The sequence below is a fragment of the Topomyia yanbarensis genome, chromosome 1 (assembly GCF_030247195.1).
Source record: "Topomyia yanbarensis strain Yona2022 chromosome 1, ASM3024719v1, whole genome shotgun sequence".
NCBI classification, from domain to species: domain Eukaryota; kingdom Metazoa; phylum Arthropoda; class Insecta; order Diptera; family Culicidae; genus Topomyia; species Topomyia yanbarensis.
This window is the reverse complement of record NC_080670.1, coordinates 104,725,004-104,750,026: the sequence shown is the minus strand read 5'-3', so window position 1 is coordinate 104,750,026 and position 25,023 is coordinate 104,725,004. Positions and strand designations below refer to the sequence as shown.

At 44.6% G+C, this 25,023-nt stretch overlaps 2 protein-coding genes across 2 annotated transcripts; both read left to right on the top strand.

The window, feature by feature from the left end:
• Positions 1-20,868: 20,868 nt before the first annotated feature.
• LOC131696444 (uncharacterized) lies at positions 20,869-22,023 on the top strand. Its single transcript, XM_058984984.1, has one exon. The coding sequence runs from the start codon at positions 20,869-20,871 to the stop codon at positions 22,021-22,023; it is 1,155 nt and encodes a 384-aa protein (XP_058840967.1).
• A 14-nt stretch (positions 22,024-22,037) lies between these two features.
• LOC131696443 (uncharacterized) lies at positions 22,038-23,513 on the top strand. The gene has a single exon (XM_058984983.1). It carries the CDS (start codon positions 22,038-22,040, stop codon positions 23,511-23,513), a length of 1,476 nt encoding a protein of 491 aa, XP_058840966.1.
• Positions 23,514-25,023: the final 1,510 nt, after the last annotated feature.

Here is a 25,023-nt window from a genome sequence, read left to right as displayed (position 1 = left end):
GTAATACCATTGACTGCTGCTGAATTTCATTTGGTTCTGACTCTTGCTTCCGGAATTACAGGGGTGTTAGTAAGGATACACTGAAATTTCCCATATAAATCGGTACAATCGTAATACCTCAGAGGCTAAAAACTATTGAAATGGTCACCAAATTACTTCTAGATCACTGATTGCCAATCAAACATTCTTTGAATATATTGTCCACTATCGAGGATTCCGGAAGTCCGGAATTCCTGGAATATTCCACAATTAAAGTCACATCGGTTCTTCGGTGATGACTGAACCGATTTTCTCAAACCAAGTCTTAAAAGGAAGGCAAAATATGCAGTTGAGTATTGCGTCGCCGCCCCCCCCCCGTATGTATGTATGTATGTATGTATGTATGTATGTATGTATGTATGTATGTATGTGTGTGTATGTGCGGAGTTGTTAACAAAATGTCCACATCGGTTTCTCGGAGATGGCTGAACCGATTTTTACAAACTAAGATTCAAATGAAAGGTATAATATTCCCATAGTTGAAGTTGAAGAGTATGGTTACAAAACAAAATTTGTTGATTTGTCCACATCGGTTTCTCGGAATTTTCTGAACCGATTTTGACAAACTTGATTTTAAATGAAAGGTCCATCAGCTGCTGTTGAATTTTGTGTGGATCCGAGTTCTGATTATTCCTGAATTACAGGGTGATACGTACGATCACGCAGCGCATCCTGATTCTAACGAATTCTGCGATGAATGTAAGAAGGTGATTTTTTTTCCAAAATGTAAACACAACTGTTGAATTTGTAGATCTAGGTCACCAACAGTCATTCAAAGTCTCTTTGGCCACACTGGCCACCATCGACGGATCCGGAAGCATCCAAATTCAGAATAACGGTTATATTGGTTTCTCGAAAATGGCTATACCGATTTGATCAACTTAGTCTCAAATGAAAGGTGTTGCGTCCCCGGAAACTGATATTAAATTCCATCTCCATCCGACTTCCGGCTCAGGAGTTACGGGTTGTGGAGTGCGATCACATAGAAAACTCCGATTCAAACCGATACCGCGATGAATGCAAAAAGGTGCTCTTATATATACTTGCCAAGTGTAATAAGAATGAAAGACATTTCCATAATGTTATATTGTACGAACCAGCTAATAAATCATAGTTTGGAGAAATGAGAAAGGCACAATTGCACCTCTAGGTGGATTAAAACAGGTTTTTTACTTTTCTTATTGATTATTTTATTATTGTTTTTGATTTTTTATTTTGACTTAAGTTAAATAGTGCGGTCGAGCTCCCGCAACAAAATGGAACAAACAGAAGGATCACCCTCCGAAGACGAATATTATGGGGAAGAGGAACGTGTATCTGATTCGGAGACAGATGATGTTATGGGCGATCCACTTCCCCCACTTCTCACTAAGTGATTCGGGTCTAACTGTCGATGATCTGATGAATGATGGGGTTGGCCGCTTTAAGGACCCTAACCTTCAATCAGTTAAGATTTTGGAGTGCAAGCAATTGCACTCAAAGTCCATCGAAGATGGGAATTACTATCCATCAGACTCGTTTCGCGTAACCTTCGCCGGATCTGCACTTCCAAGCTACGTTGGGTTGGGGGGAGGCCATCTACCTGTGCGTCTGTTTGTACCGCGGGCCATGAATTGTTCCAATTGCAAGCAGCTAGGTCACACGGCCACCTACTGTAGCAATAAGCAACGGTGCGGTAAATGTGGGGAACGCCATGCGGATGATACTTGCAGTAGGTCCGCTGAGAAGTGTGTTTACTGTGGGGAGAATCCGCATGAACTTTTGACATGTCCAACGTACAAACTTCACGATCCGCCAAATATCGCTTCAGACACTTTTACGCAGAAGTGTTTAAAAGAGCTGTTCCACTTATCTCCGAAAACCCATTCGTTCTCTTGCCAACTGACGATAACGCCTCTAACGACCCTTGCGAGGGGCATTCTTTGGCTCTGCTTGGAAACTCTAGGAAAAGACCTGAACTTCCTCGTAAGGGTCCTCACCTGAACTTCCTCGTAAGGGTCCTAGGTTGTCCCAAACAAGGATACAAAATAAAAATAATTCATCAACTGGAAGTGCTGCCACAAATCCGTAGATTATACCTCCTGGTTTTGGGAAATTGAGATACAACCAAGAGTTCCCAGCACTCTCCGGGGCACCAAAAATCCCAAGTGCTCCAATTTTACAGTCAGAAACTCAACCTAAAACGGGATTCCTTAAATTCTCTGACATTGTGGACTGGATATTCACAGCTTTCAACATTACCGATCCTCTGAAATGCTTGCTGGTTGCTATTCTACCAACAGGCAGAACATTTTTAAAACAGTTGACTGAACAATAGCCCCCCCTTGCAGCGATCGTATCCTTCGATGGCTAACTTAATAAACGGAATCACGGATCTGATCACTGTTTTACAGTGGAACTGCAGAAGTATTATCCCCAAAATTGATTCATTAAAACACTTGCTAGATTACAATAATTGTTATGCCTTTTCCCTATGTGAAACATGGCTTACTTCTAATATAAACCTCAACTTCCACGATTTTAACATCATCCGCTTGGATCGAGAAGACTTATATGGAGGGGTACTTTTAGGGATCAAAAAGTGTTACTCCTTCAATCGAATCAATCTCCCTTCGACGCCAGGCATTGAAGTTGTCGCTTGAACAACAATCAAAGGCAAAGATCTTTGCATTGCTTCTATTCACTTTACTCCTAGGGCCATGACGGGATATCGAAGACTCTTCAACGTGATTGAACACCTTCCCTCGCCCCGCCTGCTTCTTGGAGACTTTAACTCTCACGGTACAAAGTGGGGATGTCTGTACGACGATAATCGATTCTCGACAATTCAAGACCTTTGTGACAACTTCAATATGACAATTCTGAACACAGGGGAAATGACACGGATTCCTAGACCACCAGCGCAAGCAAATGCATTGGACATATCTCTAGGCTCGACATCACTACGGTTAGATTGCAAGTGGAAGGTAATATCTGATCCCCATGGTAGTGACCACCTGCCGATTGTAATTGCAATCACCACTCGTTCAAGACCTCCGGAACCAATCAATGTTTCCTATGACCTCACACGAAACATTGATTGAAAGAGCTACGCTGCTGAGATATAAAAAACTATCGATTCAGCACAGATACTTCCCCCGGAGGAAGAGTATAAGTTTTTGTCCAACTCGATTCTCGATTTAAACTCAGACGAAACGAGTACCCGACGGGAACACCCAAAAACGTTCTCCCAACCCGTGGTGGGACAAAGTGTGCTCAGATGTGTATGCGGAGAAGGCTGCCGCGTATAGAGCCTTCCGGAATGACGGGTTAGTCGCTAGCTATCGACTGTACGCGATATTAGAAAAGCGAATGAAAAATTTAATGAAAGCCAAGAAACGCAGTTACTGGAGCCGGTTTGTCGACGGGTTAACAAGAGAAACATCGATGAGCACTCTTTGGGGCACGGCCCGACGTATGCGAAACCGAAACAGTACTAACGAGAGCGTGGAATATTCAAACCGTTGGATATTCGATTTCGCCAAAAAGGTTTGTCCGGATTCCGCCTCGGCACAGAAAATCTACCGCGCCGCGTCGCCTTACAATACCGCGAACGAAACACCGTTTTCGACGGTGGAGTTCTCGCTTGCTCTCTTATCATGTAACAATAAGGCTTCAAAGCCAGACAGAATCAAATTCAACTTGTTGAAGAATCTACCAGACTCTTCCAAGAGACGCTTGTTGAATTTATTTAATAAGTTTTTTGAGGGTAACATTGTCCCACATGATTGGAGACAAGTGAGTGTCATCGCCATTCAAAAAACCAGGAAAACCAGCTTCCGACCACAACTCGTATCGACCGATTGCAATGCTGTCCTGTATCCGGAAGTTGTTCGAGAAAATGATCTTGTTTCGCCTCGACAATCAGGTCCAAGCAAATGGCTTACTGTCAGATACACAATTTGGCTTCCGCAAAGGCAAAGGGACGAACGATTGCCTTGCGTTGCTCTCAACAGAAATTCAAATGACATATGCTAACAAAGAGCATATGGCATCAATATTCTTGGATGTTACGGGGGCTTTCGATTCAGTTTCTATCAACATTCTTTATGAGAAGTTGCACCAGCATGGTCTTTCACCAATTTTAAATAACTTTTTGCTAAACCTGTTATCTGAAAAACAAATGCATTTCTCGCATGGCGATTTATCGACATCACGATTTAGCTTCATGGGCCTTCCCCAGGGCTCATGTCTAAGCCCTCTTCTCAACGATTTTTACGTGAATGACATTGACGAATGTCTTGTCAATTCCTGCACGCTAAGGTAACTTGCAGATGACGGTGTGGTCTCTATTACAGGTCCCAAGGCCGTCGACTTGCAAGGACCACTCCAAAATACCTTGGACAATTTGTCTGCTTGGGCTCTCCAGCTGGGTATCGAGTTCTCTACGGAGAAAACTGAGCTAGTCGTATTTTCAAGGAAGCGTGAACCAGCGAAACTACAGCTTCAGTTAATGGATAAAACTATTGCTCAGATTTCAACATTCAAATATCTCGGGGTCTGGTTCGACTCTAAAGGTACCTGGGGATGTCACATTAGGTATCTGAAACAGAAGTGCCAACAAAGGATCAACTTTCTCCGTACAATAACTGGAACATGGTGGGGTGCAGGGTTGCCAAAATTAAATCTGTATTTTTGTCCTTAAAAATCTTTTCATCTGTATTTATTCTTCGAAAATTCTGTGTCGATATCTGTATCGAATCAGTTGAATCGTTTAACCTGGATTTTGCTGGATTCTTCTTCATTTAAATACTTTTGTTGATATATAATGTTATATACATTAGGTCGACCCATGTAGCTATCGAATTTTCGGACAAAAAATTGAGAATTAACATTACATTACAATTAACGTTTCTGGAAATAGACTTCACCCAGGCATTTACTGGGTGCTAACCTGAGTGTATTACAAATCTTTACCTTTCAGAATGTACGACCACTCTCAAAAGTAAATATATATTTTAATATAGAGGGCTAAGCTGAGAGAGACACAGAGAATGTATTACTCAAACAGAACAAAATATTTCAAAAAATAGTTTTTGTAACATCATTTCTCAAAAATCTGTATATCTGTACATACACACAAAAATCTGTATATCTGCACATACAGATTCTTGGTCTGAAAATGGCTGAAAAATCTGTATAAATGCAGATTATTCTGTATTTTTGGTAACCCTGGTGGGGTGTCCATCCAGGAGACCTAATCAGGCTGTACCAAACAACGATATTATCAGTGTTGGAGTACGGATGTTTCTGTTTTCGCTCCGTTGCGAGCATACATTTCATCAAACTAGAGCGAATCCAATATTGTTGTTTGCGTATTGCCTTGGGTTGCATGCACTCGACCCATACGATGAGTTTTGAGGTGCTGGTGTGCGTCCTTCCACTAAAAAAACGATTTTGGGACCTCTCGTATCGATTGCTCATTCGATGCGATATTTTGAACCCATTGGTGATTGCAAATTTCGAAAGGCTTGTTGAGCTTAATTCTCAGACCCGATTCATGTCCTTGTACTTCGATTACATGCCACAGAACATCAATTTATCTTCGTATAACGTTAACCGTGCCCATCTCTGAGATACTTCTGCTCCAACTGTATTTTTCGACACATCCATGAAGGAAGAGATTTGTGAAATCCCGGATCACATTCACCCACAAGTGGTCCCAAATATTTTCTATAATAAATACCATCAAGTCGACTGCGGTAAAATGTTCTACACTGACGGATTAATTCTCGACGGATCCACAGGCTTCGGTATCTTCAACGAAAATCTTGCTGCCTCATTCAAACTCAATGATCCTGCTTCAATTTACGTTGCAGAATTAGCTGCCATTCAATATTCTCTCGGGATCATTGACACCCTGCCCGCAGACCATTACTTCATCGTTTCGGACAGTCTCAGCTCCATTGGGGCCATCCATGCGGCGAAGCCTGGAAAGCACTAACCGTATTTCCTGGGGAAAATACGGGAATATCTGAGTGCTTTGTCTGAATAATCTTACCAGATTACCTTGGTTTGGGTCCTGTCACATTGTTCTATTGCGGGCAATGAGAAGGCGAACTCTTTAGCCAAGATGGGCGCATTAGAAGGCGACACTTACGAAAGACCAATTTGCTTCAATGAATTTTTCAGTATCTCTCGTCAGAGGACGCTCGAAAGTTGGCAAACTTCATGGAGCAATGGGCATCTGGGACGGTGGCTACATTCTATTATCCCGAAGGTATCAACGAATGCTTGGTTTAAGGGCTTGGATGTGAACCGGGACTTTATTCGTACGATGTCAAGGCTCACGTCCAACCATTACTCGTTTGACGCGCATCTCCGTCGTATAGGGCTTGCTGACAGTAATCATTGTGTTTGTGAGAACGGCTATCACGACATCGAACATGTTGTTTGGCTGTGCGCAGAGTCCTAACTAACGCCCAGGTCCCAACTAATAGATTCCCTTCGGGCCCGAGGTAGATCATCCAGGTCCGGGACCTCCTGGCAAGCCGTGACCACCTCTATATGTTTCTTATCTACACCTTTTTAAAAACTATTGATGTCCAAGTTTAATACATTTTCCCCTCTCATCCACAGTAGAACCTCGTCAACCTCTCCCTGTATCAACAATATGGCATTTCTTCACGAGTCTACGATGCATACCTTTCTTGATAACCGTCCATCCAGAACATCATGACACATGTCACAAGAACATCATGACAGCCAGGGTTGCCAAAATTAAATCTGTATTTTTGTCCTTAAGAAATCTTTTCATATGTATTTATTCTTCGAAAAATCTGTGTCGATATCTGTATCGAATCAGTTGAATCGTTTAACCTGGATTTTGCTGGATTCTTCTTCATTTAAATACTTTTGTTGATATATAATGTTATATACATTAGGTCGACCCATGTAGCTATCGAATTTTCGGACAAAAAATTGAGAATTAACATTACATTACAATTAACGTTTCTGGAAATAGACTTCACCCAGGCATTTACTGGGTGCTAACCTGAGTGTATTACAAATCTTTACCTTTCAGAATGTACGACCACTCTCAAAAGTAAATATATATTTTAATATAGAGGGCTGGGCTGAGAGAGACACAGAGAATGTATTACTCAAACAGAACAAAATATTTCAAAAAATAGTTTTTGTAACATCATTTCTCAAAAATCTGTATATCTGTACATACACACAAAAATCTGTATATCTGCACATACAGATTCTTGGTCTGAAAATGGCTGAAAAATCTGTATAAATGCAGATTATTCTGTATTTTTGGTAACCCTGATGACAGCATCGGAGTGCCAATAATCATCCGAAATATCGACACTCTCCTCGCCTCTGCGATTACAGGATGGAAACTCAACTGATTCGATACAGATATCGACACAGATTTTTAAATACTTTTGTTGATATATAATGTTATATACATTAGGTCGACCCATGTAGCTATCGAATTTTCGGACAAAAAATTGAGAATTAACATTACATTACAATTAACGTTTCTGGAAATAGACTTCACCCAGGCATTTACTGGGTGCTAACCTGAGTGTATTACAAATCTTTACCTTTCAGAATGTACGACCACTCTCAAAAGTAAATATATATTTTAATATAGAGGGCTGGGCTGAGAGAGACACAGAGAATGTATTACTCAAACAGAACAAAATATTTCAAAAAATAGTTTTTGTAACATCATTTCTCAAAAATCTGTATATCTGTACATACACACAAAAATCTGTATATCTGCACATACAGATTCTTGGTCTGAAAATGGCTGAAAAATCTGTATAAATGCAGATTATTCTGTATTTTTGGTAACCCTGATGACAGCATCGGAGTGCCAATAATCATCCGAAATATCGACACTCTCCTCGCCTCTGCGATTACAGGATGGAAACTCAACTGATTCGATACAGATATCGACACAGATTTTTCGAAGAATAAATACAGATGAAAGATTTTTAAGTACAAAAATACAGATTTAATTTTGGCAACCCTGGCCGCCCCTACCCCCGCCTTGCCCTTACACCTCCTTCCTTCATCACTCCCCTTCCCTTGGACCATCCTCACGTCCGCATTTCCTTCATCCACCCAGTATACCGAAATAAGATGAAGGATTTCTGGCGCATCCTCCACTCCCACTCTACTAACCCCCCATTCCCTCCACTATCAAACCCATTCCACCAACATTTCAAAATATAATCACATGAAGATAACATTGAACTCATGCTGATTAAGCTAATTAAATATTATTCTTTTGCCTTTCTCATATAGAAAGGTTATGCAATTGCTCCAAAAACCGATTTTCTTACCGAGGCCCGGAGGGCCGAGTCTCATATAACATTCGACTCAGTTCGCCGAGATCGCAAAATATCTGTGTGTATGTATGTATGTATGTATGTATGTATGTATGTATGTATGTATGTATGTATGTATGTATGTATGTATGTATGTATGTATGTATGTATGTATGTATGTATGTATGTATGTATGTATGTATGTATGTATGTATGTATGTATGTATGTATGTATGTATGTATGTATGTATGTATGTATGTATGTATGTATGTATGTATGTATGTATGTATGTATGTATGTATGTATGTATGTATGTATGTATGTATGTATGTATGTATGTATGTATGTATGTATGTATGTATGTATGTATGTATGTATGTATGTATGTATGTATGTATGTATGTATGTATGTATGTATGTATGTATGTATGTATGTATGTATGTATGTATGTATGTATGTATGTATGTATGTATGTATGTATGTATGTATGTATGTATGTATGTATGTATGTATGTATGTATGTATGTATGTATGTATGTATGTATGTATGTATGTATGTATGTATGTATGTATGTATGTATGTATGTATGTATGTATGTATGTATGTATGTATGTATGTATGTATGTATGTATGTATGTATGTATGTATGTATGTATGTATGTATGTATGTATGTATGTATGTATGTATGTATGTATGTATGTATGTATGTATGTATGTATGTATGTATGTATGTATGTATGTATGTATGTATGTATGTATGTATGTATGTATGTATGTATGTATGTATGTATGTATGTATGTATGTATGTATGTATGTATGTATGCATGGTTTTCTTTTTTTTTTTAGAGAGCAGTAAAAAATTTTCAGGAAAACCCTGAGTGAGGAAAAATGTTCAAAAACCCCAATGTCTCAGGGAACGGGTTTGGGCTGCCATCACCCGACCCGCTAAAAACCACTGCTCTTGCCCAGAACCTGATTCCTCCCCGGCACTACCTTACGGCATTACTTCGGGGAGGGGTTTTTATGTGCATAGCACACACTCTAATTCAACTACTTACTAGTTCGTTTCTTCCGCAGGGTTACAGCCCCACTCCTCTACACACCAACATCCACACAGATTGGCAAGTTCTGCATAGTAGTCGGAAAGCTGGATGTGAGTCGAGGCTTAGTACTCCTCCCCTACGAGTACAGTCTGGGCGGCAAACTTCAGACTGTCTAATTCACCGAGCCCTTCGGCTCCCTTGTGCCAGTTAGCACCGCAACTCCCTTCTCGCACCATTCAGCGCCGTTTACTTATTGAGCACCAGACTTGTTCGCGAATTACTCGGTCTAGTCCCCGACGATAGACCTAGCCTACTCCGACGGAGAATTCCCCGGCGAGAGAAGTTCTCCCGAAACCGAGCCAACCAACCAGATGTCGAGGTCAGTTTGGCGATTCCGGTGGAGCAGGGCGTCCGGTTCGCTGATGCCCCGACGACCTGCGACTAGTGGTATTTCGTCGCGGTCTACTCAGTCTGATCCCCGGCGGTGGATCTAGTTTACGCCGACGGAGAGTTCCCCGACGAAGGAGGCTCTCCCGATACCGATTCTTCTTTTGTTTTAGCACCACAATTTCTTGAGCCCTTTGGCTTCCTCTCGTTCCGTTTCGCTCTACTTTCCCGATGAGCCATTCAGCTCCCGCCCTCACTTGTTCGCGAACTACTCAGTCTAGTCCCCAACAATGGATCTAGCCTATTCTCCTGCAACCGAGCGGTAGATTTCTCCTGATTCCGATGTTCGTTTTTGTGAGCCATTTAGATCTCCGCGTAGCGATCTACTCGATCTAGTCCCCGGCGGTGGATCTAGCCTACTCAATGGGCCATACAGTAGGTGCTGAGATCTATCCGGCGATTCCGGTTGGGGCGTAGCTTCCGGTTCACCAGCGCCCCAACGACCCACTGCTAGCTCTGCGACGCGGTCTACTCGGTCTAATCCCCGGCGGTGGATCTAGCCTACTCACGAGCTACCCGGTAGGATGTCGAGGTCGGTTCAGCGATTCCGGTGAAGCTTGACGTCCGGTTCCCAGGCGCCCCGACGACCCAACTCGGTGCTACTTCACGTACTACTCAGCTGGTCCCCGGCGGTGGACCTAGTCTACACAGTTGGAGAGTTCCCCGGCGGCGGAATTTCTCTCGAGACCCGATTTGCGGCTTCTTGCTGGTCTCTTCGCCACTTCCTCTGCAGCTCGGAGAGTATGCTCGAGACCACTCTGTTGACAGCGTCCCAGGTATGTTCGTCACGGCACATCTCTTCGACGATATTGTCCACTGTCATACCAGGTATACCCCTACGAACTTCTTCGAATCTAGGGCATTCGAAGACCACGTGTTCCGGTGTCTCCTGCACAGTCGCACACTCTGGGCAAAGGGGTGACAAAGCATGTCCAAACCGATGCAAGTGCTTCCGGAAGCATCCGTGTCCGGACAAAAACTGCGTCAAATGGAAGTTCACCTCTCCATGCTTCCTATATACCCAGGTCGATACATTTGGGATGAGTCGATGGGTCCACCTTCCTTTCTCCGCCTTGTCCCACTCCTGTTGCCATTTAGCCAACGAGTCCGCTGGAACCAGTCTCCTAGCGTTACGTGCATTTCTCCGCTGATAGCATTCCACGTCCTCCGCCAAGGTAATGCAGATGGGGATCATCCCGGCAATAACGCATACTGCCTCCGACGATATTGTTCTGTAGGCACTCGCGACTCGTACGGCCATTAGTCGGAATGTCCTGTTTAGCTTTTCACGGTTCCGCTTGGTTTTCAGCGCAGCACTCCAGGCAGGAACCCCATATCGGAGTATCGATGACGAAACAGTAGATAGCAGACGTCTCGTGCTGCTTCTCGGACCGCCGACGTTTGGCATGATTCTCGCTATCGCGTTCGTTGCCTTCGCCGACTTTTCACAGGCGTAATCAACGTGGTTGTTGAAGCTCAACCGGTCGTCGATTATAACTCCCAATTGCTTCAATGCACGTTTCGATGCAATCACGTGCCCTCCGACGTCGATCTGCTTCCGTTGAACCGATCTGCAGTTTCTGACCAACAACACCTCCGTCTTGTGGTGAGCTTTTTGCAGCTTGACCCCGTTCATCCAGCTCTCGATCGCGTCTATTGTCTCCATCACCGACACTTCCACTTCTTCGAGTGTCTCACCCATCACCGTTAGTGATACTTCGTCCGCGAAACCTACGATTTTCACTTTCCTAGGCAGCTGCAGCGTTAGGACCCCATCGTAGATCCCGTTCCAAAGGGTTGGACCGAGAATGGAGCCCTGAGGAACACCCGCTGTGACACGCAGTGACTTCTGTCCTTCGCTCGTCTCGTACAGCAGCACTCTGATCTGAAAGTCGCTCTTCAGGATCTGGCATAGATAGTCGGGAACCCTCATTCTATGCAGCGCTGCAGCGATGGCTTCCCAGCTGGCACTGTTGAACGCGTTCTTCACATCTATCGTGACCACAGCGCAGTATCGATCTCCTTCGCTTCGTTTAGATGACTTCTCAGCACTCTCGAGCACTATCCGAATTGCATCCACTGTCGATGCTCCTTTGCAGAAACCGAACTGCATCTTGGATCGTCCGCGCTCACCTTCCATGAATTTCGTCAACCTGTTAAGAATGATCCTTTCCAGGAGTTTTCCGAGTGTATCCAGCAGGCATATGGGCCTGTACGAGGTCGGGTCGCCAGGTGGCTTCCCTGGCTTCGGCAGCAACACCAGCTTCTGGACCTTCCACATTTCGGGGAAGTTGCCTTCATTTAGGGACTTCTGCATCACTATCCTGAACATGTCCGGATATGCCAGGATCGCAGCTTTCAGTACCACATTTGGTATTCCATCCGGACCAGGGGCTTTCTTTGATTTAGGCGCTTCGATGCTTCTGCTAGCTCGTCGTTAGTCACTTGCCGATCCGTGCTTGTTCCTTCTTCTTCGCCGTACGGTGTCGGTGGCCATATAGTTGGATCGTGCTTCGGGAAAAGACCCTCGACGATTATCTTCAGCTTGCTCGGACACATTTCGGCTGGCGTCGTCGGACCCTTCATTTTCGCCATCACGACTCGGTATGCGTCACCCCAGGGATTGGCGTCTACTTCTCGGCATAGCTCCTTGTGGCACTCTGACTTGCTAAGTCTGATCTCCCGTTTTAAAGCGGCCCTAGCTTCCCGAAACGCTGCCTTACGCTCTTCGCTATCTGGTTCCGACCTTGCTCTTTGGGCCCGCCTTCTGGCTCTGAGACAAGCAGCGCGTAACGTACTAAGCGTCTCGTTCCACCAGTAAGCTGGACGCCGTTTGTTGCGTGGTTCCAGTTTTCGCAGCATAGTGGCGTCCTTCTTGTTAGGTCAGCCGCATCCACGTTCTCGGTCCCGCCGTTCGGCCGAAGTGCCTCAACAAAGTGGTCTTTGTTGAAGGCTTTCGTCTTCCACTTTCGTTCGCCGGTCACCCTTCTCTGTACTGCCGCGGGGTTCCGTTGACCGATACGGTAGCGAATCTCCTGGTGGTCACTATGCGTATACGTTTCGCATACTCTCCAATTCATGTTCGCCGTCAATGAGGGACTACAGAATGTGACGTCGATGATAGACTCCCTCCCGTCTCTCTGAAATGTGCTAACAGAGCCTTCATTGCACAATCGTACGTCTAACTTCGCTAGAGCTTCCTGCAGGATACACCCTCTTGTGTTGGTTACTCTACTGCCCCATTCCACAGCCCAGGCGTTGAAGTCACCACCAATGACTACCGGCTTCCGATCGATCAACTGCTCGGTTAACTGCTCCAGCATTAGGCTGAACTGCTCTACTGTCCACCTTGGGGGAGCGTAGCAGCTACATACGAAGATGCCGTTGATTTTGGCTATTTATTTATTTATTTATAATTAATTAATATCAACAGACACAGTGTGGTCCTAATGATAATTTCTTAATCTATTTAAAAAGTCAAATTGTAATCTGTTACGTGGAATGTGAAGATCGAACTCGGATGACACTCTGTTGAAGGTCCGCTGCAAACCAATGATGGCACCGTTTACTCCATAGTTAGTCCGGCGAAGAGGTAATCGGAGGAATAAATTATTGCGAAGGGCGCGAGGGCGAACGTTCATGTTTATCGCACTGAGAAGCTCGGGGCAGTCAATTCGATCTTGCAAAATATCCGAAATCGTCATAGCACGGAATAGATCCCGTCGCACTTGCAATGTATCGAGTCCAATAAGCAAACCCCGGCTTTCATAACTTGGCAGCTGGTGAGGGTTGCTCCAAGGCAATCGACGAAGGGCAAACCGAACAAATCTGCGCTGTACTGTCTCAATTCGATGGACACCGTTGAGATAATGAGGGTTCCACACAACTGAACAATATTCCAGAGTTGATCGAACGAGTGAGCAGTAGAGAGATTTCAAGCAGTAAATATCTGAAAAGTGCTTAGATATTCTCATTATGAACCCCAAACAGCGTGATGCCTTTGCGACAATATAGCTGATACGCTGTTTAAACGTCAGTTGTTCATCGAGAAAAACTCCGAGATCTTTGACGCAATTCGCTCTGTCAATTGTGGATTCAGCTAGACAGTAATCGAATCGAATTGGCGTTTTTTTCCTCGAGAACGTAATGACCGTACATTTCTTGGGGTTTAGGGTCATTCGGTTGATCTCGCACCATTCCGCAAAGGTTTCCAGTTGGCGTTGAAGGAAAGCTGCATCATCAGTATTCCGGATTCTATGGTATAACTTGAGGTCGTCGGCGAAAGACAACCGTGGTCCTTCTAAACAAAAGTTAACGTCGTTGAAATACAGAAGCAAAATCAAAGGACCGAGATGGCTGCCTTGCGGAATACCAGATGAAGCAAAGAACTCTTCGGATACACAATCACCTATCTTGACTGCTAGACGACGATCACTGAGATACGATTGCATCCAACGGAGAATATTAGTACCAAAGCCAAGTCTATCCAATTTTGCCACTGCAATAGCGTGATTTATCTTGTCAAAAGCAGCTGAAAGGTCCGTGTAGATAACGTCAGTTTGAAGGCCGTCCGACATAGCATCTGTAACATATGTTGTGAACGACAGAAGATTCGTAGATGTTGAACGTTTCGGCATAAATCCATGCTGAGTCTCGGAGATATACTGTTTGCAGTGGCTGGAGATGGGTTCCAACACAGCCATTTCAAACAGCTTAGGAACTGCGCTTAGCGTTGTAATACCACGGTAGTTGTCAACAACCTTTTTATCACCTTTTTTGTGAACTGGAAACATGAAGGAGGATTTCCAGAGTTCGGGAAATACTCCGGTTGTTAGCGACAATTGAAACAGATGACAAAGAGGTTCAATTAGACCGGCAGAGCATGTTTTTAAAATAATAGTTGGTATACCATCTGGGCCTGCCGAGGTTGAAGCCTTCATTTTGCTAATCGCCAGTTGTACCATATTATTGTCGATATTGATAGAGTTCAAAGACTGGTATGATTGAGGTACATTGAGAGCCGCGAGTGAAGCCTGGGTCGGTGTCAGTTTCTCGTTGGAGAAAACACTCGCGAATTTTTCAGAGAATAGTTGGCAGATCTCCTGTAAACTAGAGCTCATACGTCCTCCATAGCTCATCGTTGAAGGCAACCCGGATTCCTTTCTTTGCTCATTTACATGCTTCCAGAATGTTTTAGGTTCGGACTTCAACTTACGTTGCACGTTTCGCAAGTAATCGGCATGGCAACGCTTCGATGTCTTTTTATAGACTTGGTTAACATGAACGTAGTGTTGTCGCAACACGTAGCCCCCAAACTTGGAGTACTTCTTCAGAGCGGCTCTTTTGTCGCTTATAACCGTCTCAGCTCGGCAGTATGCTACGCTGGGTGCTTAGATTTATGGCCACTTCTTTTGGGTACATAGCGATCGATAGCATAGCTCATAATATTGGAGATGGTGTGCACTGCAACGTTGACATCATCATTGTCGAGAATTTCAGTCCAGTGGATATTCGACAGGAAGTCAATAATGCTATTATAGTTGGCTTTTCTAAAATTATAGCTGACGGTGTCAGAAGCATTGCAGTCATGCTTCACTCGAATCGCTTCAAGCAATATATGCAGGGAAGGGTAGTGTCTAACAGTCTTTACCAGGGGGAACGGTGCTGCGGTAACTTTTGGCGCATAGTCAGATTTGCTCGAAAAACAGAGATCAAGGATTCTGTTGTTTTCGATCACCACATTATTCGTTTGGCGCAGCAGATTTAGACTGTAGCAGTCAAGCAAACTGGTGATACCAGCATGAAAAGATGACAGTTCGGGATCAGCGAACATAAATCCGTCAGAAGCAGAGCGCCATTTTAATCCGGAGAAATTGAAATCACCAACAATCAGGATCTCATCAACCGGGCTTGCTTGAGCGGAAATCCGTTCCAGTGACTCAGTATGTGAATCAATCAATGTCGAGTCGCGAGTGCGGTCCGGTGGAAGATAAACCACGCAAAGAAAAAGTGCGTAGCCAGCCAGTTTGATTCGCACCCACACCTGCTCGACACAGACCCCCAAAGTATCGTCAATCAGTTGCGCTTTCAATCGACGATGGATAGCCACAAGTACCCCGCCGCCGGTAGCCTTGAGATTGTTGCGTGAGCTGCGATCAGTTCGGAAAACATCGTAGTTGGCACCAAATGCTTGCACTGACAGAGTGCTATCGCTAAGCCACGTCTCTGTGAGGGCGATTATGTCGAAGCATTCATCCGAACTTGCTACCAAATAATCTTCGATTACTGAATTAATACCACCGGCATTCGGGTAATATATTTGTAGGTTTGAATGCCGCGATTGATTGCCGTTGGTATCGATTTGGAAGCCCCTTTCACCACTCCTGCACACAGGACCGGGACGACTGGTGAACGCTGGCTCGACTGTGGCAGGGGGATCAAGGGCTTCCATAGTGCTAGCTACAGTGCGTCCCAGGGTGCGATGAGTCATACCAGCATAGCATAGAATGCTTAGTCCTTTTGTGATCGTTGTAGAGCCGAATGTGCTATGAAGAGACGTGCTCGTTACGATGGGATCCAAATTTTGTTTTTGACATTGAAGATTCACAGTTATCACGAAACCCTCGTATGAACGTTCTACCACTTCTTGGATGGGGAATCTTCCCATTACTTGCATCACAGCGGTTCCTGATCTATCCGCCACCCACTTACCGTTATTAGGGGGGACTTGATAAGGCTCTGCGATCAAAGCGACATCGCACATAGTTTCTGCCGTAGACTGCCACAACAGTTGCTGTGCGGTATCACAGTGATTCAGGTTTACCTGGGTCACCTCCATCACCGTTGGCCTGCAGTCGCCTTCTTGTAGGCTGGACATTTAAAGCCACCCGTCTGATGGTCGTTTCCTTCCGCTGGGGTGCAAAGCAAGCACTTCGGCCTCTGCGTGCAGTCTCTCGCAGGATGGCCCGTCTCTCCGCATTTCCAGCACATCCCGGATCTGTCCGGGCCTTTGCAAGCCCCTGCTAAATGTCCAAAGCCTAAACATTTGAAGCATTTCTCCGCTTGTTTATTTACTCGTAGGGCGGCTCTCAGTAGGCATCTCGACCATCCAACTGTAACTTTACCTACCTCCAGCGCCTTGTCTGCAGCGGTTACAGGTAAATGAATCATCGCTGTCTGCGTTCCTACGTATCCCCTCCTTAACTGGATCGTCATGAGCACCTCGCCCAGTTTGCAGTGCTGCTTCATAGTACCTCTCAGCTCGTCTTCCGTCGTTATTTCGTCGAGGTCCTTGCACACAATTACCATCTCCGGGCTTAAGGCTTTAACTTCTGCCTTTCCACCCATTGATTTAGTTATAGTCTCCTGCAAGGCAGAGCTACTAGTCGTAGTATTCTTCTTAAGCTCGATGAGCATCTCATTTTTTTGGGTACGCCTGACTCTTAACACGTTTTCCCCCAAATCTTTCAGCTCCGGGTCCTTTCTGACCTTTTTGAGCAGTGCTGCGTACGTAGTCTCGTCATTTGCTTTGACGAGCACGGCTTCTCCCTTAGGCGCCTTCTGACGAGCCGAGGGTTCTGATTTCCTCTTCTGCTCCCCTTTTCGCTCCTCCTTCTTTTTTTGCTGTTTCCCGCGTTTCTCCTTCCGACCTACAACGGTACTCCAGCTTTCACCCTGCAAGGTGGCGTCCTTTCCTTCGGCAGCAACAGCGTCCTCGGGCGTCTGCCTCGTTGACCCGCCTGGTCTTTCGTCTCCTGGCGAGGATCTTGTCCTCTTTGGAGTTATGGGAACTGGCGTGTTCTTCACTCCAATCTGCCTCTCCTTGCCCTGTTTCGGAGGGGCTAGGAGGATAGTGGCCTTAGCCGACGCCAATGCTCGCTCAGCTGAATCCGCCCTCTGCGTTGCCGTATCGTACTCTTTCACGGCAGACAGTAGTTCCTTCCGGATTTTGATGATCATCTCCTTAATGTCTTTGTGGACATTGTTTCTCGTGTCCACGAACTTGTGGAGCTCCTCCACCAAGTGCCTCGCTACCTTTGGCGTTTGTGGGGTGTAGCTCATTCCGCTCTGCTCCGGCTGTTTTTGTTGCTGCTGTTGCTGTTGCTTCGGCTTCTCATCCTCCTGCTCTTGCTGGATGACTTCAGCTACTATTGGTGGTGGTGATCTCACCAACCCACCTCTGGCAAACGTATTCACCGTGCCTGCTCCATTTATATCGGTTGCTTGTTTTTTCTCCATTTTATTGGGTCCCAACTCCGGGCCGCTATCTCCACTCGCAACACATAGTCGCCTCTCGCGATCCCATGATTATCTATGCTGCCAAAAAGCAGCAGTGAGGTCATGCAAGGGTTGACACTATCCTTCATGGGGAGTAGTGTTCAGAGCCGGATCGGCGTAAATCGGGAATGCTTCAACCGAACCTAGTACCACCAACCAAATGATGGCGAGTTTCGAACGTACCCGGAGACCTGCCAGGGTTTTGTTGGGACGGAGGCATTTCAAGTCGGTGTCATCCTTCCTTACTCAGAAAGTAGAACAGCACGCCTGTCAGCCTAAAGTCGCCATCCTATTCGTCATCCGTGTCCTGTCCGTTGACGTTCGCCATGACCAGTATACCATATTCAGGATGTTACTGGCGTCGATGCTGATGTGCCGGTTGGCACTCCGGTTGGGCTAGAGTGCTTTTATTGCCTAGATCTTAGATTATTGGAATCTTAGGATCTTAGCAGAAGCGGCACAGACTCGCTTCGTCGGAGCTGCTTTCGGAGTTATGGATTTTTTTAGAGGTTTAGAAGAGCCCAATCTTAGCCCCGCCATATCCTAGCAAAGCTCCCCAACTCGCAGTAGGACCGTGGGGGGGGGGGGTCCCGATCCGCCAGCTGTTAAGTTGTACCATCTCGATAAGGCATTAGTGGGTAGTGCAGCTGGTTTAATAGATGCGAAAACGATTAATGAAGGCAATTATGCACTCGCTTGGGAAATTCTCGAGGAGAGATACGAGAGCAAACGACACGCCATCGACTGTCATATTCACGGCCTTTTGAATCTAACCAAAATGTCTAAGGAAACAAATGGCGAGCTCAGGAAACTGATAGACGAGTGCACAAGGCACGTCGAGAGTCTGAAGTTTTTAGAGCAACCTTTCACCGGAGTGTTGGAACAAATAGTGGTCCACTGGCTTGCAGTAGCATTGGATAAAGAAACTCGAAGACGCTGGGAATCCACCGTGAAGCATGGGGAACTTCCTGGATATGACATGATGCTGAAGTTTTTAAAAGAGCAATGCTTCGTTTTGGAGAGATGCGAACGTACCAATCCCAAACAATCCGCAACTCAAGTCAAACCTATAAATGTTCAGAGTAAGGCATCTTTCGCCAAATCACATGCATCTACTGCATCCGCTGAATTCGAGTACAAATGCGACTTCTGTGGCAAGGGCCACCTAAACTACACTTGTCCAGAATTCAAAACGCTTCCCTTACAGCAACGATGGTCTAAGGTTCGAGAACGAAACACTTGTTTTAATTGCTTAAGGAAAGGCCATCGCAGTAGGTATTGCCCTTCCGATAAAACATACTTCAAATGCAATAGGAAGCATCACAGTCTACTCCACGCGGAAGAAAAAACAAGTTCTCCAGTAACAAAGGAGAGAAGTTCATCCAGAGAAGCTGATACTCAAACAGTTAAGAAACCGACGCAAGAAGCAAATCATCAGGAACAAACACAACTTACTGCAGCCACCTGTTCGAGTGTACTTCCAATACAGCATATACTTCTTCTCACAGCCGTTGTAGAGGTGATGGACAAAAACTACAAACCCCACCCGTACAGAATTTTATTGGATAGTGGATCCCAAGCCAATCTGATTTCGCGGTCCATAATAAATGCATTAGGATTGCAGCAGTTTCCATTAAAGGTAACCGTAAAGGGAGTAAATAGCACGAAGAGCCATTCGTCAATGAGCAGCATAGTCCAAATCCGATCTTAATATTCAGACTTCAGAGCGAGTCTTCAATGTTTGGTGACGGACAACGTGACGGCAGACTTGCCCACTTCAAGCTTCGATGTTAGTAACTGCGTGCTTCCAACAGGTGTTCAACTCGCCGATCCGACGTTCCATCAAACTGGCAAAATAGATATGTTGATTGGAAGCCAGTGGTTCCTGAAATTGCTATTGCCAGGAGAGATAACATTAGCCGAAAATCTTCCCGTACTTAAAGAGACTCAGTTCGGTTGGGTCCTGGGGGGCAGCTATGCAGGCGAGACAACATCTAACTACATAGTACATTCACATGCTGCAACGTTTGATGATTTGGATCAGCTTATCCGTCGGTCGAGGAAGGTCGAAGAAGTTTCCAACGATGCACATGGTTCCAATGAAGAAGAATGCGAGCAGCATTTCCTAAACACTCATCGACGAGATGCTTCTGGCAGATACATTGTTCAGTTGCCTCTCAAGGATTGTTTTAATGAGCTTGGCGACTCCAGAGCCATGGCGCTACGAAGATTCTACGCATTGGAAAGAAGGTTGAATCAGCATCCTGATTTGAAGCAGCAATACTCAGAGTTCATGAGTGAGTACGAAGATCTTGGACACTGCAAAGAGATCAATGAATTCAACGATCCGCCACATATAAGCAAATGGTACCTACCTCATCATGCTGTTATTCGACCGTCAAATACAACCACTAAGTGTAGTGTTGTATTCGACGCTTCCGCAAAGGTGTTCGGCCGCTCCCTGAATGATGTCATGAAGATAGGTACTATTATTCAGAGCGATTTGCAATCAATCATCCTACGCTTCCGTGAACCTCGCTATGTTTTGACTACAGCCATAGCGAATGTATAGGCAGATTGTCTCCGTTGCAAAGAATATTCTGGCGGAAAGATTCATCGAGCGTCGTGCGTGTATTGGAATTAACGGTTATATACGGCACGGCATCTGCACCCTTTTTGGCCACAAGGGCCCTTAAGCAGCTGTCCATCGACGAACGAGATAAGTTTCCTATGGCAGCGGATATAGTCGACAAAAATTTCTACGTCGATAATGGCTTGTTTGGATACGACGACTTATCACAAGCGCGCGATGCGCAAAACCAATTGATTCACAAATGGTCATCGAATAGTTTAGAGCTGTTGGAGACCATTCATGAAGCGGATCGAGAGCAGCTAGTAAGTTTTGAAGAATCCGGAGCCAACGAAGTCATTAAAATGCTTGGATTAATGTGGAATCCTTCAACGGACGCGCTGCTGTTCGTATCAATGCCCACCTGTGATATAGAAACGCCAACCAACCATCCTTTGGGGTTGGTGTCTTCAGTAGTTATCATTGGCAAACTTCTTATGCAGCAAACCTGGAAGGAAAACATTGATTGGGATGAACAAATTACAGGAGAGTTGTTGAAAAATTGGAAATACTTCCTTGTCACTATCGCCGGAATCAATCAACTGCACATACCACGTCAAATATTGGTGACCGATGCTGCTCACTTTGAGCTGCATGGCTTTGCGGATGCTTCTCAAGGTGCATTAGGAGCCTGTGTCTACATTCGATCCGTGATCCCTGGTCTGGATGCCGTAGTTAGACTACTTTGTGGGAAATCGAAAGTAGTTCCAAAGGCAGCTCTCACAATTCCTCGCAAGGAACTAGCGGCTGCGTTACTGCTGCATCGTTTCGTGCGAAAAATTATTTCTTCCTCGAATTTGCTTTTCAGTACAATCGTGTTGTGGTCTGACAGCCAAGTGGTTCTCGCATGGTTGAAGAAAAATCCCAGCCTACTAGAAATTTTCGTGCGAAACAGAGTATGTGAAATTATCTCTACTGAGAATGATTTTGAATGGAGATACGTAAAAACTTCCGAGAAACCAGCCGATGTGGTTTCTCGGGGTCAATCAGCCATTAAGTTAGCAACGAACAATTTATGGTGGAGTGGTACATTGTTCTTGAAAAGTGATCCTTACGAGATTGAAACTCCTACCCAACTATACGATGATGATATTCCAGAAATGAAGTGTGTTGCCGTGGTGCATACGGTTGTGCGTTATGAAAAATTACCAGTTTTCCAAAAATTTGAATCTTTTCGTAAATTACAAATAGTTATTGCATATGTTCTACGATTCTGCAAGAACGCGAAGGAGAAATCAGCGAAATCCGTATCCTGAAAAAATACCCTACTATGACCGAGATGAACGAATCCATGAAGGTGATTCTTAGAGTGATTCAGTATCAAGAATTTGCAGATGAGATACCCCGTTTGAAATCAGGTGTGCAATGCAAGAGATTGTACAATTTGAATCCTGTTATCGACGAAGAGATGCTAAGAGTTGGCGGTCGACTTCGACATTCCCAACTACCATTTTCCAGCAAACACCAGTGGATTTTACCAAATCGCAATAATGTAGTTGACAGTCTAATTAATGCACTTCACCGTGAGAATCTGCATATAGGTCCTACCGCTCTTCTAGCGACTCTTCGGCGTCAGTTTTGGGTTCCAAATGGTCGTTCTGCTGTGCGTAAGATCACACGTAGCTGTGTCCAGTGCTTTAAGACCAAACCGACAACGGTAGGTCAGTTCATGGGTGACCTGCCAGCCAGTCGTTGTGAACGAGCACCAGCTTTTCAAAAGGTTGGACTCGATTATGCTGGCCCTATTCTTTTGAAGCAACCTGGACGAAAGGCAGTTGCTGTTAAGGGGTACATTTGTATCTTTGTGTGCATGGTGACCAAGGGTATTCGTCTGGAGGCAGTCGAAAGCCTATCAACCGATTCTTTCATCGCAGCGTTACACCGGTTCGTATCCCGACGAGGAGTACCAGAGGACATGTTTTCTGACAACGGGACCAACTTCGTTGGTGCAAAGAACCAACTGCATGAATTGTACCAAATGTTTAAACAGCAGTTAACGGAAAGGAAGCTGTTTGAATTTTGTCAACCTATAAAAATTAACTGGAAAATGATTCCACCAAGTGCTCCTCACATGGGGGGAATATGGGAGGCAAGTGTAAAGAGTGCCAAATCCGTACTTAAAAGAGTATGCCATACTACTACGCTTAACATGGTAGAGTTCTCTACACTTCTCTGTCAAATTGAAGCTGTTCTAAACTCTCCGCCTCTTTATGCTCATTCCGATGATCCAGCTGATCTTGAACCGCTTACTCCTGGACATTTTATGATCGACCGTCCATTAACGTCCATACCGGAGCCAACATATGAAGAGATTCCAGTGAATAGACTTTCTCGTTGGCAATATGTCCAGCAACTTCGACAAAACTTTTGGAAACGATGGTCCCGAGAGTACCTTATGGAATTGCAGACCAGAACCAAATGGACAAAGAGGACATGCAATATTGCACCAGGCATGGTGGTAATAATTGAAGAAGACAATTTACCACCACAATCTTGGAAAGTTGGAAGAGTTGAGCAAACTTTTCCTGCTGAAGACGGTCTGGTACGAGTAGTGGATTTGCGTACAAAAACAGGAATCCTACGACGTCCAATTCACAAACTAGCTTTGCTCCCGATTCTTGACAACGCTGAATCTTCAAGTTCTTCAGGCAGGTTTTTCAAATCATCTGGGGGGAGGATGTTCGAGCTGACATCTCGAATGAACTGTGTAATAAAAATTGATGCACCCCTTGCGTGTCTACCGTAATGATGACAGCAACGCGACAACCCCTTGGTGGGCAAAAACAAGCGCGCGAATTTTATGCGCGCGACCGATGGCGTCCTTTTTTGTGTTAAATAGAGCAGAAGTAAGAGCAGAAATCATCAGTTCAATTCTAGCTTTCAACATGTACGGATCAAAGGTTAAATAAATGTGAAAAGTACCCTGAAAGTTTTATTAAGTGCTAGTGCTCCTTTCGGTTCAAGTGTCCGCCCAGAATTCTACGGAAATTGTCCCTGATGCGTGTATACAGTCCACTGAGCGAACAAAATGAAAGGTATCATATTGCCATAGGTTGCTGTTGAATTTCATTTTCAACCGACATCTTGTTCCGGATTACGAGTTGAAGAGTATGGTTACAAAACAAAATTTGTTGATTTGTCCACATCGGTTTCTCGGAATTTTCTGAACCGATTTTTTACAAACTTGATTTTAAATGAGAGGTCCATCAGCTGCTGATGAATTTTGTGTGGAAAATGGCTAGACCGATTTGATCAACTTAGTCTCAAATGAAAGGTGTTGCGTCCCCAGAAACTGATATTAAATTCCATCTCCATCCGACTTCCGGCTCCGGAGTTACGGGTTGTGGAGTGCGATCACAAAGAAAACTCCGATTCAAACCGATACCGCGATGAATGAAAAAAGGGGTTCTTATATATACTTACCAAGTGTAATAAGAATGAAAGACATTTCCATAATGTTATATTGTACGAACCAGCTATTAAATCATAGTTTGGAGAAATGAGAAAGGCACAATTGCACCTCTAGGTGGATTAAAACAGGTTTTTGCCTTTCTCATATAGAAAGGTTATGCAATCACTCTGAAAAACGTCAACCTAATCCCGGCCCGGAGGGCCGAGTGTCATATCCCATTCGACTCAGTTCGTCGAGATCGGAAAAAGTCTGTATGTGTGTGTGTATGTATGTATGTGTGTGTGTATGTGTGTGTATGTGTGTGTATGTGTGTGTATGTGTGTGTGTATGTGTGTGTGTGTGTATGTATGTGCGTATGTGTCAAATAATGTCACTCATTTTTCTCAGAGATGGCTGGACCGATTTGCCCAAACTTAGTCTCAAATGAAAGGTGCAACCTTCCCATCGGCTGCTATTGAATTTTGGATCGATCGGAATACTGGTTCCGGAATTACGGGTTTCAGAGTGCGGCCACACAGAAATTTCTCATATAAACTATAGGAAAAATTAAAAATAGAATTTTTATTTTTGATGTTAAATGTGTTCAAGGTGCATGAAACGTCGAGATTTGATGCAAACTCGAAAAAAAAATTGACCACGATTCACTTTTTTGGATTTTGGCACATTTTTGCCTTTCTCATATAGAAAGGTTATGCAATCACTCTGAAAAACGTCAACCTAATCCCGGCCCGGAGGGCCGAGTGTCATATCCCATTCGACTCAGTTCGTCGAGATCGGAAAAAGTCTGTATGTGTGTGTGTATGTATGTATGTGTGTGTGTATGTGTGTGTGTATGTGTGTGTAT